Source organism: Trachymyrmex cornetzi, unplaced genomic scaffold (assembly GCF_001594075.2).
Source record: "Trachymyrmex cornetzi isolate Tcor2-1 unplaced genomic scaffold, Tcor1.1 scaffold56, whole genome shotgun sequence".
NCBI lineage: Eukaryota > Metazoa > Arthropoda > Insecta > Hymenoptera > Formicidae > Trachymyrmex > Trachymyrmex cornetzi.
This window is the reverse complement of record NW_017299871.1, coordinates 2,601,832-2,619,634: the sequence shown is the minus strand read 5'-3', so window position 1 is coordinate 2,619,634 and position 17,803 is coordinate 2,601,832. Positions and strand designations below refer to the sequence as shown.

At 31.1% G+C, this 17,803-nt stretch overlaps 1 protein-coding gene across 1 annotated transcript in view; it reads left to right on the top strand.

Annotated features, from left to right (window-relative positions):
• Positions 1-17,803, top strand: part of Mp (collagen XV/XVIII-type protein multiplexin) — a 300,206-nt gene that overhangs the window by 100,087 nt on the left and 182,316 nt on the right. The window contains exon 4 of the mRNA XM_018515009.1: positions 1,479-1,754. Within this exon, the coding sequence (XP_018370511.1) occupies positions 1,479-1,754 (276 nt within the window). The remainder of the gene's footprint in view (positions 1-1,478; positions 1,755-17,803) is intronic.

The following is a 17,803-nucleotide window of genomic DNA, read 5'->3' as shown; positions in this document are numbered from 1 at the left end:
CATAATATGCTAACAAAATATGTATGCGTTTTAAACAGAGTTGGTAAAATTCCGTATTTTTTAGATAAAGTCCATACCAGCAGTAAAAATTGATACTTTTCAGACAAAAATTGGTCTTTTTATTAAGAACAACAACATAAATAGAAAATTTTGTTATCGATATTCTATAATTAGTATTTTAGTTATTATTATTCTAATTTTATTATTACAATATTCAGTAGCGTCAATTGAATGAATGTTTTTAAGCTTTATCCAAATTAAAATTCATAATAGATTAACAATCGACGTAAAAAATAAATTAGTTTCTTGTCACAAGGAACTAATCCATATTGGTAAAAATTTTTAACTCTGTTACTATTTTTCTGAAACTAAAAATTAATATACAAAATATATAATTTATATATATTCTCCAAACTTGTTTTAAAAACGTGTTAATTTGAATTTAAAAAGGCTTCATTATAAAGTTTTCTATTACTAGTGTGCGCGTACGCGCGCGCGCGTGTGTGTGTGTGTGTGGAATCGTTTCGTTTTTCTTTAAACTTGTGAATAGTATAATTTATTAATTAAAGCAAAAATATCTTTTTTTAATTAGTAAATTGTACTATTCATGTAAAATATAATGTATTATATATATAAAACAATAATACTAAAAAATATATTTATATATAAATATATTTTTTAGTATTACTTATTCGTTATTTTTATAGTTTTTGCCAGTTTATTCTATTGGATAAAATCCGGATAAAATATGGAATTTGCTATGATTTTTTCAACCCACTGAATTTTTCAATCCTGGTTTTAAACAATAAACAACCTAGAATATTTTAAATATATCTAGAAAAAACTTCAATGAAGCTGTAAAATATTTTCAAATAATAGGTATTACTATTGCTTAATACAATGAAATGATATACAATGAAAAACATTGTTAAAGTATATAACTTTTGATATTTGTTTTTTATAGTTTTCTTAAAAATGCATTTGTTTTTTCACGAGATTGTAATTTATATCATTCTCTTAATGTTTTATTAAAACGAAATATTATGTCGAAACTACAAAATTATTTTTATCAATAATTAACTTCATAATAATTAATTCCATAGTCCTCCTAAACTGATAGTAGATTTATGAAACTCACACAATTATAGCCCTTCGGAGTTATAACGGTGGGTCTATTGAACTCAATTATATTCTTTAATTACGAGATTTGCAAATTTAAATTATTGTTATTATAAAGTTTAATATTCATTCTTTTTTTATATGAGTTATGTTATTTAGATTCATTAAAATTAATTAGTACTTAATTTTTTAATCAGTATAAATTAAATTGATTTCACAGATTCAATATAAGTAACTGTGCCATTTGATTCAGATTTGTCGAAAAACTAAACGCAAGCGTTTATATTTGAACAATTACAATTAGAAAGCAAAATGTGAAAATAGATTCAGGAATTTGTTTTTTTCGATCGTTCTCGAAGGATGGACCAGGCTCGAACCAGAATGTCTCACTGGTCTACACGAATTCAGATGAGCATTCACATTCGGAGGAGGTGACAAAATTTACCGTGCCAAAGCTTACGAAGAAATGGTCAAAGATTGTCATTAAGGTTTCCACGAGCGACGTCATCTTATACCTCAATTGCCACGAGATGGCCCGACAAAAGGTTACCAGGATCCCCCAGGAATTAGTATTCGATACCGCCAGCACTCTATACATCGCACAAGCCGGACCGCACATCCAGGAACGATATGACGTGAGTACCGTGCACTGCCTTTCGACTATCGTTTTTCGAAAAATGAAAAAGTGGACGCCGCGAGCGTTCGTGCGTGGCGCAACGAAACGAAATGAAACGAGTAGCGCTTGTTGGCACGAGGTATGTTTTCCACTGAAATCGACATAGTTTCGCTTTGCAGCCGAGTACGCGTAACGAAGTAGCGTGAATAAACAGGCTCGCCTGGATCGAGATGCAGTCCTTTTTTGGACTGTGACTCGACTGACATGAAACAGGCAGTTCACGCGAAACGTTCGCGATATGAATGACATAAGATGATCGTTTCATTTCGCCAAGCCACGTACATGTTTCCCGAACTATTTCATTTTCGTTTCATTTTGGAATATATACTTAGTAAATTGATTTCGTTTATCTGCAAATACGCTAATTCACACACACACATTAAAAAGTAAAAAATAAACCGGAAGACATACTTACATTACCAAATCCTCTTTTGTATTCCGGTGACCGAACTGAAAATAAATTCTATGCATCTCGAGTAGCTAATTTGAATATATAATTCACATTTTCTTTCGCACTCAATATTATAATTTATTTCACATAGAGACGAGAATGATTCGTTCGAAAATTCATATATATCCAATTTCCTTTTTATACGTTTACTGTATTACTGTTTCACGAGTTTCGTCGTATATATTAAAAAATCCAGTCATAAACTTAAAAATAAAACAGACAGCCGTGGAATTAAGAGCGGCGAATCGTAGAAGTAAATCCGTGCCGTTCCATCCTTTAAGAATTTAATACCGTATCCAGTATCCTGATAAAATAAGTAAAAAGCGAGAGAGCGAGCTAAAAGAGGATGGTACGAACGTGGAAAGTGCCATCGGATAACGGGCGGTAGGTTCTAGAAGAAGTGGAATGGATACGAAATACCTCATCGAAATCCTATATATTGACGTTACAGAGATCTGTTGTCTCGGTTTCCACTATTGCTCTTTCAAAGAACACTCAAGTGGTTCGTGAGACATTGCACACAATGAAAATCGAAAGATTTCTGCTGCTCGCCAATACGTCGAGTTTGAGAACAGCAATTTGTGATCGGATTACATAAATCAAAATAATGTACTTTACACTATTATATATTTTTAGTATTATTTTTTCCTTCACACGCGATATATTGACATTTCCATGAATATCTTCCTTTTTCCCAACGATTTCGCATCAAGCAATCTGACTATACATTTTGGAAACTTATCAAAAAATGAAATAACGCTTATACTCTGTAAACGAAATAATAGAAACGGAAATCAAACCTAGATCTTCCGTTTGATAGACGATTACTCTTTACATCAAGTTATTCAGTATTTCACAATAGTTTATAATAATATCACTATATATTATGTATTATTCATAATAATGTATTACACATAATAATTTACATATAATTATTGTATATCACATAGTGATAGTAATAGTATTAAATATATTAGAAGATTTTACGACAAATGAACATATTAAATTATAAAGTCATTATGAGAATATAAATAATATCTACAATAAAATTTTGAATTTTCAGATAAATTTCAGCAATAAAGTAGCATCTATTGATGCATCCGTATAAGAACGTGCATTTATACATCAATCAAAAAAGCATTCTTCGAGGCAATGATACTTTATGTAGAATTGTATTTCATTTCAAATAATTAATATCGTTCAGTCTGAGAGTATTTATGTGTCAGCCCTTTAGTATCTCCATATCGTATTAACAGCGAGGACAGCGTGATTACATATCATTGATATGAGAGAGGATAATTAGTTCTCATCCTGACGCAATATGATCAGCTATACAGAGACCACGTGTTGCGTAAATCGATGCACGAAATACATTGATTTATTCGATCCTTCGTTAATTAGTTAGCCTCGACAATAGGTAGATGTATTGCAATATTTCGAATTGATTATGCGATGTCGCTTTTATCTTGCGACGGCCATTTCTCTTGCAGCAATTAATTTATGCGTTAAATTAATAAAATAAAATCGTGCGAATATTTGTGGATTTATAAATTTTTAATTAATATTAAATTACTTGAAATGAGATCTGTATGCATTAAATATAATAATACAGTTCCGATATACTTTTATGCAGACAAGCACAAAGACATCATTTCCAACTTTACGAGCTGCTTATTAATTTCATAAGTACTATTAAAGAAGCTTACTTTGTAAAGTCGATAATTATCGGTTATTTTAGCGATGCGAGAAACTTTTCGTTTTATATTATTGCGTCTATTAGTAACATAAAGAAGAGACATCGCAGAATACTTTCATATTTCCATGTCAAACTACTGAAGGATTTTATCATTTACTTTAGATCAATTTTTAGTGCCTAAGAAGATAATAAATCTAAAATTGTTTTGTAACGTAATCTATCTTTTTAATTATTTAAATGTGAATAAATAAGTGATCTAAACAATGGTATCTGATATTTGCGGTTAATCGCGTCATAAAATTTTAAAAATAAAAAATTCGCTCGGATATTATCGCAACTTCCTCTCTCCCTCCCTCCCTCCCTCCCTCCCTCTCTCTCTCTCTCTCTCTCTTGCATTCTTACTTGTAAAAAAAATTGATTGTATAACGTGTTCTTAGAATACATCGGATAGAAAATATTTGATACAAATTTTATTATTGTGTTCCATAAACTTCGCGTGAAAAATTATTTCGAGATAAAGATCCTAATACGAAAATGTCAAAGACTATATCACATTCAAGCACACGAATTTCGGATAATTTAATTAGTCAATTATGAATAGCTCTCATTAAAAAATTATTGTAGCTTCAATGTTTTGATATTGGGATCATTATAAATAGCTATTTTTATGCTCAAAATAGTTCAAAAATAAAGAATTTCCTATTAACTATTATCGTACAAAGTTTAGGACATTCTGCATATTTAAAATCCATACGTTTTTTTTTTATTTTTGTGCAATTTTCAATATATTATGAAATACAAAAACAGTACTTCATTGATTAACCTATGTGCAGGTATATAAAATAAAATAAGTATATTATAATTATATGTTCCATAATAGGAACATAGAGATGAATAGAAAGAAAACAATCGAATAATGGAAATAATTGATATTAACGTATCTAATAATAAAATGCATAAATAAATAATACCAAATGCGATCAAAAATAAATCTTGATATATAATAATACTTCTATGTAAATACGTTTTCCACTTTTTCAAAATTACAAATCAAATATAGTCAGAATCATGAGAAAAATATAAAGATTAGAAGAAATGTGAAAATGTATTATTCTTCACGTTATTTGTAAACTAATATTAAAAAATTCATATTTATATTTCGTATTTATCTTTAATCAGTCTGCAATTGTTCTCTTACTTATTGACTGATTGACGCAAAAATATCAAACTTCTTTAGACATCTACGGAAAAGTCATACGAACGTAAAAATGCCCGAATATGCCAAGTGGAAAAACGTTCGTGCGATTTTCACGATCTGTTCAGCTCTTCTTGCAACGAGGACGTTGGGACGGACTTGCATCGCACCCCGGAGACATTCTTATCGTGCATCCACTGTCGTTTCAGTCTCACAACGCTGTTTCCCGCATCTCCCATGCCAGACTTTTTCACGTCTTTCCAGGATAACAATACGACGGAAAAGTTTCGCGGCTATTTCGATCGGCACGATTCGCAAGTTCTCGCTCCGCGTGGGCTAATCTCTATAAATTGTGGCGCTATGCTACCACCGTGCCGTCGACGACGGCGACTAGGAGGTGTTTTGCAAGGTAGTAATTCCACAAGGAAAACGCGCCACCGTTTTCTCCAGAGACAACGTGACATCCGTACTTTATACAGCAGAAGAGCAATGGATTAACGTGACGACTATACGTGCATAAGCATGCGCACCGTGATGGTTCGTCGAACAGTATTATTTTCGAAAAAAATAATCGACTATATGGTATTACCGTTTGAAAATTTCTTGACATTTTTTCTCGGACGAATAGCTACTTATTTTTCACAGAGCATGTCATTATGTAAATTTTACTTATTTCTGTGGAAAAATGTCATTTTATACGTTTACGTATAAAGTAAAAAGAAAGACTCTGTCTGCTCTAAATTCTATTATAAATAGAAAAAATTTTACAAAGCATTCATTGGATTGCGAAATTACTTCTGTGGAATTTATGACGATAAGTAATTACCTGATGATGTCATGCATGTCAAAACCTTTTCGGAATTTCTCTCTATAATTTTCTGTATTTTAATACTGATAAAAAAAACATTATTTTTAGCCGTTGACCAAATTTCATCACTTTACATTCTCCAACGATTCTCTTACATTCAGAAATTGATTTTTCTGCGCGTCTTAATTAATTAATTTGCTGAGCAGTTCATGTTATGACATTTATAATGAATTGCTTAGATTTGTTTAGAATAATTAAGTTTATTCTTTACGAAGCATCTGTTACGAGTCATATCTCGGATTTAGTTGCCACATCTTGACAATAAAACACACGTTTATAAATTATTATTGTACACATGGAAAAGAATGTACATAGCAAGCTGTACGAAGACAATATTTTAGTGAGGCAAATTACATAGGTGTCTAAAATAAAGTAACACAGAACATTTGTAAGTTTTATAAAACAGTGAAAAGTTATTACGGGGAAATGCTACAACTTCCAATTCTGGTTTGTTCGATTAAATACAAAGAAAGGGAGTGAAATAATATTTTGTTTTATTGAAATAACTCTTATGGAAAATAGATATTCAGATGATATTTATACAAATTTGTTAATCATAGAGAGTGACCAACTACGCTGCAGAAGAAGTCTTCGGGTAAAGACGAACGTAATTTACAAAAAACTGTAGAAGAAAAAAGTTGTGATTGGAATAAGAGGAGGGATATGAAATGCCACCAACTAGTATATAGTATAACTTTACATATTGGATACGCACACATACACACATTTTGTTATAAAATTTAGTTCAGTTATGTCATTTAAAAGCGCCGTTCAACACTATTAAATTTATAGTCTCAAATTTAACCCAATTAGAGTTACTCAAATTACACTGCTTTTACTCGGTATATCGTTATTTTATACTGAAACAATAGATAAATTTGATATAGCGTCAAATTTATCTATAGTTTATATATAATGTCAAATTTATCTATTGTTTTAGTATAAAATATCGATATATTGAGTAGGAACAACTCAAATTAAGTTAAATTTGACATTATAAATTATATAAATTTAACAGTGAAAGCTTTCAAGCTACACTGAAATTACAAAATTAATATCAATTATATACTTGTCAAAATTACGCAAAAAGTACATAACTGTAAAATTATCTGCTACTTGCAAACTGAAGTGTTCCACGATAACGCAGTAAACAGTACTGACAAGTCATATTATGATGTCTAAGCAAATTGTGAAGTAACTTTGACGACTGCCCGTAGAATGCAGCGCAAACTGTGGTACTCCATAACTCTACTACCTATTCCATAACCGTCTTCTACCTCTGCATTATTTGAAAATTTTACATACTTATTTAAACAAGTAGTAAGTTGATTTATTTGTCAAAGTTTTTTAATCAAAATATCTCAATAACCCTGACATGTTTCTAATCAAGAAATATGTCGATAGCGCATCAAATTTTACGTTAAAAATTGATATTATTTTATTTCATGGTCCTTGTATTTTATCTTCTCCGTTGTTTCACATCAAGAACCTTTTGCTTTCCTTCTCGGAAATGATGGAATCGAAACATTCGATTTTTGCATTTGAGGGTATTCGAGCGAACAGTCTCATGGACGAATTATCGATCGTGTCTTCCCGTCAGCGGATACGATTGACTTCCGCGGAACCGCAGTTATTCCGAGTGTTTTGGGCAATTTTGCTGCGCGCACGGTTCATCTCCACATCGGCGTCCGCAATATGCGCGGCATGCTTGAAAATCCGTAATTAAGATCCGGTATGTACGCAACTGCATATTTGTGCCGTTAGTATTTGAAAAGTTCGAGCAGTACAAGTACAGATTCTACCAATGATTATTCCAATATCTTACAAGATTGATAATAAAATCTGTTAAATAGCGCAGAAAGAATGGTTTTACTGAAGTATTTAAATATTTAACTCAATCTGAAAATTATTTTGTTTGGATCCTCAAAATAATTATTCTATGATATATAGAACACTCAGTAACATGGTTATTAGAATGTTAAACATACTTTACAGATTATCATCGATGCTTAAGCGTTCTATATTATTATTTTGACAATCTAACAAAATTATTTTTGGATTTATATCTACCTAAATTTTTAGATACTTCAGCAAAATAATTCTTTTCGTGTATATATGATTCATAATCCATATTTTATTCTTTTTGTATAATATAATAGTATTAAACTATATTTATAAGTTTTTAGATTTTATAAAAAAATATGATAATTGTGTATGTTTGTTTTGTTTTTATTACTTTGGCAGAGTAGTGCATTAAATTTAGAATTCAAAAATAAACAATTTAATTTTCAATTATTTTAACTGTATACATATATTGATTTAATTGTAATTGAATTAAATGAATTCCTCATGAATTATAAAATACCATTTTAATTATCTTACTTAGCAGTTGTTTTTGAAGGTTGATTTCTAAAATAAAATTAAACAATAAAAAAGATAAAGTTTTTTAACTAAAAATATTATTTTTCAAAAATATTAACGGAACCACGTTTTGCAATATAATTATAGGGATACAATTTTATTTACGTACATTAATAATTTTAAAAATAAATATAAATAAATATTTTAATTTTAGTTGATTTAATTTCATATATCAAAATTAAAAATTGTAAATAAATTAAATAAAACTGTCATAAATTATGAAGTAGCATATAAGATCGATTCTTTTAAAAGATAATTCGTAAAATAATAAATAAATATTATTAAAGAATAAATAAGATAGAGTCTCTTAAGGATATTATTTTTTCCTAAATATTCACGGAACAATGTTTCATTTCGTGGTCATGGTAACACCGTGACACCACATACACTCTTTGCCTTGGAAATACGTCGCCTCTATATTATGTTAACACCGGGAAACTAACTTCTACGTGATGCTCAAATTTGCATAGAATTTACGTCGCTCTCTGTGAAGCGTCTGAGAATCGCGAAAAGAAAACAAATCTCATGACGTGTCGTCACGTCCGACTGTACGCGAGAATTACAGGATTTCAATTACGAGATAAGATATACCGGTTAGGAGAGGAGAGACGTAGGTGGCTCCCCGACGTAGAAAAACTCGTCGAAATAAAGAAAGAAAAGGATTCCAACGTCCGTGCGCGTTTAATGGCGCGATGAAAAAAAGGGCCATTAACCCTGCGCGACCCCTTTAATTCTACCGTATTATTACAAACAGCAGTAGCGTTACGAACAGCGGCGCTCGGCAGCGATGGGGTGGAGGAGAAAAATTAGTACGCTGTTTTGCGGGAGGCGAATTCTGCGATAAGAATGCCCCGAGGATCTTCCGTCGAGGTGAAACGTCCGTGCTGTTCCCATCCCCGTAAGGAGGGATATCCACTGTGAAGAAGGATACGCGGAGGGCGGGGAAAACGTAACGAGAACGAAGTACACGTGCACCAGCATAAGTAACTTCCGAGAATATGGAATATAGAGCTCTAGAAATAGCAGAGGCTTGTTATATCATTTGGATAAAAGCTCGACCGACCTCGTTTTCCTCAATGGGCTTTGATACAAAGCGTATGCTCCATCAAGAAAAGGCGATGATCACTTCTAAAAAATTAATAGTATGCGGAAAATGTCAGCGGGAGATTCCTTATTGATAATAATTGAATCTCGTCGTTCAATGTAGAAAGTCCTTAAGTTCCTTTTATTGAAAATTGTAAACTATTCGTAACGAGTAGGAAGTAATCCTGTTCGTATCAATTTAAATATATGGAAAAAACGATTTTACTAAAGTATGTAAAAACAGCCTCGCACTAATTATGTGGAAAATTCGGTCCTAATTAGTTTTCACATGTAATGTAGCCAGGGTTGGAAAGTAACGGATTACTTGTAACGCCATTATCGTTTCATAATTTTTTTTTTCTCGGCAACAATCGTTACTTTTTTCTGTTCGTAACGATAATGATACGGTAATGGTAATGGTAACGTCATTACATTTTTACAATAACGGTAACAAAGACAACCCCATTGCTTATTGTTACTTTAATTAATCCCTTATTACAGGTCAATAAAAATTTTTAATAAAATTTATGTTTGTAAATTATAATCTAGATTCCTAAATATTATCATGTATAGCCTTGGTCATATATAAGTATAAAACATTCTCAATTTATTGCATTTTCCTGGAAATAGCAATAATAAAAGCCAAAGGAGAACTGACAAAATATATTTTAAAATTGTTATAAAAATAAGTATTTTTTAATAAAAGTGTTTTTAATTTATTTTTTGTTAGATATATGTAGAACGTTGACGTCAATTTGTCGGTGCTTTATACTATCAAGACTACACATTAAAAAATAAAATGACGTCTATATCGCTAAATCACAATATCGTTTTAGAGCTAAACATTCTAGAATTGCAAAAAGGGTAATAAATAAATAAACTTTAATGAAGTTTTTGTCCACTTTAACGAGTAATAATTTGGTCTAACACGATATAACGCGCGTTTCAGTAATTGTTACGGCGAAGTCAACTTTCAGGACAACAAGGCAATGACGACAACATCAAATCGAGATAAATCTATTTATAGACATTGTGACAACCGGTATAGGCAGACAGTTCTAATTAACCTCGAGCGCGCGCGCGCGACTTATTTAGCTGACATTAATTAAAGCGGCGCCGCACAAGATGATATTTTTAACGATGGTTCACGTTGGTACCTTTGCTCTAGCTGGTCGTAAATACGATACGCGCGATCATAAAATTTTAACTATGCGACCAGGCTTGCGGCTTTTTTTTTCACTCATGCCACTTCCGTTCTTGCAACGAGGACCATTACGAGGTTGGCGTCGGTACGCGAAGGTTACTTCATTAGAAGAAATTAGCCATTTAGGAGCAGCCGGGCTCGGCATAGCAACTCCATATACCTTCATTATTGTATAATCACGAAGATAATTACATACTTACAATATAGCGGTAAAAATTAACGAGTTTAATCAGAGGATTAACAAAACGAAGAAATCATTTCTTTTGTTGGTGATGAAGGGTGCTGACCGAGTTTCGTTGAATCCACCTTATATTTCCTTGGATTACAGGCCGGGTTGTCTAATGAGACGCTTTAGAGATTCATTCTGATGTTTATCTAGCAGTTTAATGAATCGTAAATTGTAAGATACAGAAGGAAATAAAGTCTCAGTTACCGACGAGATCTTTATTCGGATGAATACGTAATATTCCTTACAATGTCGAGGATATAATGCTTTATTATGTAAGTTATTTGTTCAACTTACTTATCGTTTTATCCAGTGACATTATTATTGTTTCAGAATCTGAATCATTTGTACAATATATTTTTTCAGCAAATATTATGATTATAAAAATTATATGCTTGTAACAATTTTAATATTATTATTAATATTAAGAAAAACATTCAAAGAAATGTGTGTAATATGACTTAAGGGTTTATAACTCTTTGAGAGTTTTCTAACAAGAAGGGGCTTAAAAAAGACTTTGATTTTTAAGGATTTTCGGAATCGCTGAATTCGATTCTGACTTCAGAATACTAAAATTCAAATTTCATAAAAATAATTTGATTCGTGAAACTTGGTTTTAGAAAGTTCTTGATATCGTTGTTGAACGTAGTTTGAAAATATAAAATTTCGAAAGGGTAGTAACTTGAAAATCTCCAATGAAGGAGAATCTAATGTCACAGGGTCACAATCAGAGTTTGAAATCCAATTTAGAAATCAATTCTGACTGTTTGCGCAGCATTGATAAGGTTCAAGTAAATCGAAACAGAAAACTTAATGTTACTTTGCAATTAAAAATGTCCTAAAAACTAAATTTGATGGTTATCAGATTATTTTTTCAAAATTCTGTCCGCCACATTGAATTTACCATTATGATTTTTATTATTTTCAACATCAAACTAGAATAGCGAGCAATTTACAAAATAAAAGGGAGTGATCCTAAATAAGGCCGTCTTTCTTAAAAAATTAAACCTGATATGTTTCTTCAAATTATCTATCGTCTTAATTTATCTTGTAACAATTTCTTACACACTGTAATCAATTATGATAGTGACTTGAAAATGTTAGCGGAAACATTAACATGATCGCACACACATTGGACTTGGCGTAAGTCATTTTTCAAAGCATCCCAAAATCTCAGAGATCCGTAATACATTCGCGAAGCTACCCGACGATCGCGTCGGTTTACGCCACGTTTTAATATCACACGTTACCGGCAAACAAAACGAGCGATGAGAGCGATGATGCACATCCTGCGTTTTCATAAGCCGCGTTGCAACACCGCGATGCAACATCACCCATCACCTTTCATTTCTCTTAGATAAAAGCACAGAACGGTTACGACCCGTCTTTCTTCCGGCGATCTTCGTTGGCTCGCAAAGCACCGCGGAGAGGAGAGGAAAAGAGAGCATGTGTCCTTAGCAAACATGCTTGGAATAATCTTTTTTATGCGCGTTTTAAATTCTTCGAATAATTTTGTAAGATGTAATTCCGTTTGAGTAACAAATTAGTGTTTTTCTCGAAATTAATAAATCTGTAACAATGAAAACATTAGAGCTTAATATTTTGAGAACCGGAGCTTTCTAACAAAGTAACTTATTATCATGCTAAGAGCTCATTTTTTTAAAAAGATCTTGTTTCTTTGAAAATCTTCCTCTCTAAGGGTTTTCAGAGTCGCTGAATTCGATTCTAACCTCAAAATTCTAAAATTCAGATTTCAAAAAATAATCTGATTATCGTAAAACTCTGTTCTAGAAGATTCTCGATATCTCTGAGTTTCAATGTATAGTCAGAAAATATCAAATATTAAAAGTAGGTATAGTAATCCATGAAAGAGAGTCTAATGTTAGACGGTTCATAATCAAAGTTTGAAAGTCAGTTTGAAAATCAGTACTAACTATTTACACAACATTAACGAGCTTCAAATAAAACGAAACTAGAAACTTGATGTTAGTTCGTAATTAAAAACTTCTTAAAACCAAGTTTTGTGATAATCAAATTATTTATTTGAAATTCCGTCTGTTGAATCTATCATTTTGAATTTTTTTATGTTTGATCTCAGATTTGAATAAATTATCAAATTATTTCATAGGTAAAGTTTCGTAAAAATCGAGCGAGTAGTTTATAAAATAAGAGAAGTTAACTCTAAATGAGGTCGCCGGTCCACAAAGGGTTAAAGTCTAAGCTCTGCAGCATCAACGTCAGTTAGCGTTGACTATGTACTGAAATTTTCTTTCCTTACGTATAATCCATCACAGTCTGAAGTTACGACTAAGGGAGCTATAATTAATTAGAGCTGGTTAATAAAGACCAAAGATTATGTTAAATGAAAATCATAGATATATATTTGACGGGAGTATTCTGCTCAATTTAATTTATTGTTTCCTTTTACATTATCAAGTTCATTAAATTCTTTTGATTTGAATAAGATTTACTCGCCCCTGCTTTCCAAATAATTCAATTCTATATACAAAAAAAATACATAGCTGGCCCGACTATAATAGATATTATAGCAATACATGGAAAGAATGGTTTTACTAAAATACTTAAAATTTCCATCAAATCCAACAAAATTATTTTCAAACCTGTATTTAGTTAAATTTTTTAATATTTGAAAATCGTTCTTTCCGTGTAATAATTATAATAAAAATAAAGCTGCTTAATCATAATTATTTTACCATGCAATTATAGTAAAAAATACCAAACACTTTTTTCTTAATGTATCGAAGAATTAGCATAAATGAGAATGATCGAAAATTGTATTATACTTTCTCTTCCTCTTCCTTCTTCCTTTATCTTCAATTTGACGGATTATAATCGCGAATGGATGCGGAATGAATAAGATGTGGATCCGCGCGAAACCCAATAGGGTAGCTTCGTTTTCACTTCAACGGCACTCATTTAAATACTGATGGACGCAGATTATTTTCTTGCCATAACCGCGGGGCCACTCTCGGCACAATTCCGCTCGCACTACACACATTCTGTTTTCTATCTTCGACCTCTTGTCCCGTCGCTTTTCTGTCTCACGTAACACGGAGTGGCCGATGTTGTTCCGCGCGAGCGACGGACAGTAAATTGATTATCGATTCCGAATAAATTACGCTCATCCTCTCGATCAGCGCTCTCTTACTTCGGACCGCGACAGCAACGATGAGAGCCTTTCAAGCACCTAGCCGGGAAAACTCTCTCTGTCCTTCTTTTTTATTTAAATCGTCGCGCACGTGCAATGTCGGAGACTGGTTTGCAATTGAGACGATAGGAACCTATCGATGAAATTACATTTAAGAGCAAAGCGTTTAGAATTAACAACACTGTATTATTGTAAGCTTTGGCTCGCTCAGCGTATCGTTAAAGCGGTGAAGTTGAGAGCTGATATTTAGGATTAGCATCGTGATAATTAAACTTTAATTGTGTAAAACTTCAGTCATCATACAAAAGAACTTTGCCAAGAAAGATTCCTTTTAATGGTGTAAATGACATGTTATGAATGTCATTATATATATATGTATACACTGAGAAAAAAAAAGTCAATTTTAATACTGCCAACTAAATATTTACTTACAGGAAATAAATATTTGTTTAGTAAAAAAAATTATTGTTAAATCAAATTAACATTTCTCGTATCAAATAAATATATCTTTGTTTTAATAAATATTTAGTTAGCAGTATTCAACTAAATATTTATCAAAATTGACTATATTTTTTTTTAGTGTATGTATAATATTTTATACCGTGACTAAAAGTGTAAAGGACCATCACAAATTAATCTAATTATACATATATCGTAAATCGTAACTGTATCTAACGAAAATTAAATTAAAAATCTACTTTATTAAAAAATAATATTCATTTTTATAACGATTTTTAAATATTTTGTTAATTTTCCCTCTAGATTTAATTACCGTCTTTTTCAAAAAGTTCAATAAATTGAAGCTACTTTATACTTACGGCTATAAGGCTGTATAACATTATATATATCTATACATTATAATATATAGGTATATATGCATATGTATATTATAAATTCATATTGCATATATATAGAAATTTTATCACAGCAATAAGATATTATGTATAATAAATATCTGAATATTATGTTCACTGTTATACATATAATATATTATTATACATATACATTGTACATATTTAACAAAAATATTTTATTTTTATAAAAAATTCTATACCGTATATTCTTCATTTAAGCTGGGTTGTTCTACTTTTCAGTAAACTTCAGCTCATTGTCTTACTCTCTTACTCTTTTACTCTTTTGTTTATCCAATAAGTAAATTATCACATAGTTTATCTGAAAATGGGACAACCCCTTAGTCTTATAGTTATTTGCCAGTTAATTACACGTACATTTACCATTTACCACAAATAGACAAGCGTATTCAAGTCCAGACGATAATTTAGATAATTTACATATGTTCAACATGTTATTAAATGAAGTGATGTGTGCAAAATTAATGACATCGTAATAATTTGATCATTTGATTATCCTGTTGGTTTAACGCGCTGTTAAATGAATGGTTCATTTTGGACTAAACGAAAATTTTGAAATTTCATTCTCTAAGATAAGTGTCATACCTATTTACGTTTGTTATCTAATGCCAGAATTAATGTGCACGTTATCGGATTTTAAGAATATAATCGAGCACCCCCAGAACTGTGCTACGTTGAAACAGTTCTACTTTTAAGTGGTGCATATTTAAACAAGATGTTATTTCAGCATAAATAAATATTGTTTCAATCAGAATCACTCTTTTGGCGCATGTCTGAAGTTTGAAATAATATAAAAATGTGCCATCGGCGATTTTATTGAATTTTGACGTTTAAAATAATAATGTGCAAGATATACAAAAAGAATACATGGAACTTTCAGTTTCTTAAGTTAGTCAGAAATTGTTGTATATTTATTTAAGTGACACATTCAGAAAAAAGTTTAAAATTCGCATAAAATAATATTAAATCTTACTAATGATTTATGATCTTTTTTCACGTGGTTGCTGCCAAATTTTATATGGCTCTTCTGCTGCTTGAAAAATGAATGGTTTAAGTCCTACATTGCCCAAGAAATTAGTTCTAGTTTCGGCGATAACTTATCCCGCGACGAGAATCGGTCATAAATTTTGCGAGTTGGACGCACAGCGGATTCATAAAAGTTCGTCAATATCCCATCGCATCCCACAAAACGATTGAACTTCATTATACGCTGACGAAGTTCATCGAAAAACTTGGTTCGCGATTATGCGAATAAATCCACAGCACACAAAGGTAAGCGAATGGATTTTCATCGCAGCAACGTTGACCTTTGAGCATGGACGCAAACAAGAAACTTTCCTTTCTACGTACTTTCCGCGCCGCGTCCGGAAAATCTTAAAAGAGCGTGGTAAGCCGGAAACGATGGGAAAGTAATTAGTCGGCTGTTTAGGAATTTAACGGCGTGCGCGTCCAGGAAAGAGTTTCCTCCGTTTGTGGCGCGGTGCAAAGATTCACTGAGTTAATTAAACCGGTCGCTCTCGAAGTGAAAAGATTCTCGATCGTGCAGACAGACGGAGGCGAAGTATCGCGTGAACGCAATTTGCAGGCTGTCTTTCGGCGGATTTGAACGTGCATTCGACTAAATGCATAGCATTCAGCAGCATTTACGGGAATGAAGTGAAAATTAATCCTAAACTCTCGACGAGCTGTCTCACGAGATGTACCTCTATTTTTCATCGTCTATATATAGAGTTGTAATGTATTATTCGCGGTTAAAATGTACTTTTAATTTTTTCCTTCGATTTATCATTGCAATTGGTTGTCATTTTATAAATAATATCGATAATATATATTAATATCATAAATATATATGTAATTAAATATCGCATATCGTGATTTGTAAATTATCTCAAATGTAAATTATAAACAGCAGCTTTTTAATAAAAAACTGAACATTTAATAATTCGCTTTTCTGCTTAATACATTTTTAATTTCGGATTATGAAATACGGCTTTATTTTATAATAAGAATATCTAAGAATATTCTCAAACCTCGACTTTTTAAAAAGATTTTTATGGTATTTTTAGCGTTTCAGATTATTTTATTTTATTAAAAAATGTCTAATTTTTATTAATAAAATACCAAGTTTCAATAAAAATTATATAATAAATTAATTCAACTCTGTACCAAGTGTATTAAAATTGTTTTACTGCAAAATATATTTTTTTATTGTACCTATACATAATTCAACATTATAAATTAATTTTATTTAACTTTAATATTCTTCTCTATCTTTAGATACATTGTACAACATTAAACAAATATAATAATTTCTAGTTGAAAGCGAATTTTAACTCAATGTTGATTATGTTTCATTACTTAATTGTAATTGCGTTATTTTCATAACAATTGATATAGCAGCGAGGTGATTTTACACTTGTTTGCGGTTATCCAAATTAATCATCAAAATCGTTTTGTTAATTTTGATTTTATCCAGATCACAGATGATAGCAAATGTAATCAAACACGATAACGGAAATGGGATGAAAAAGAAAAATGTGAAATATCAAAATGTAGTTATTAATATATATTATGCTTTTCCAATTAACTGCATACTTCATTCGAAAGTTATATTATTAACGCTTTATATATGTATATGTGTACATTTTACTTATCGCACGCATATCGATTTCATTTACTAGATATCAAAGAGGTAATTCACTAATGAGATCAACATTACCTATTTATTTTCATAAATATCAGGGAATAGCAAATATTTTATGAAAATGTCATTTAATCGAATTAATTGTTATTATCGTCAGTTAATTTTGGGTGCATTTTGAA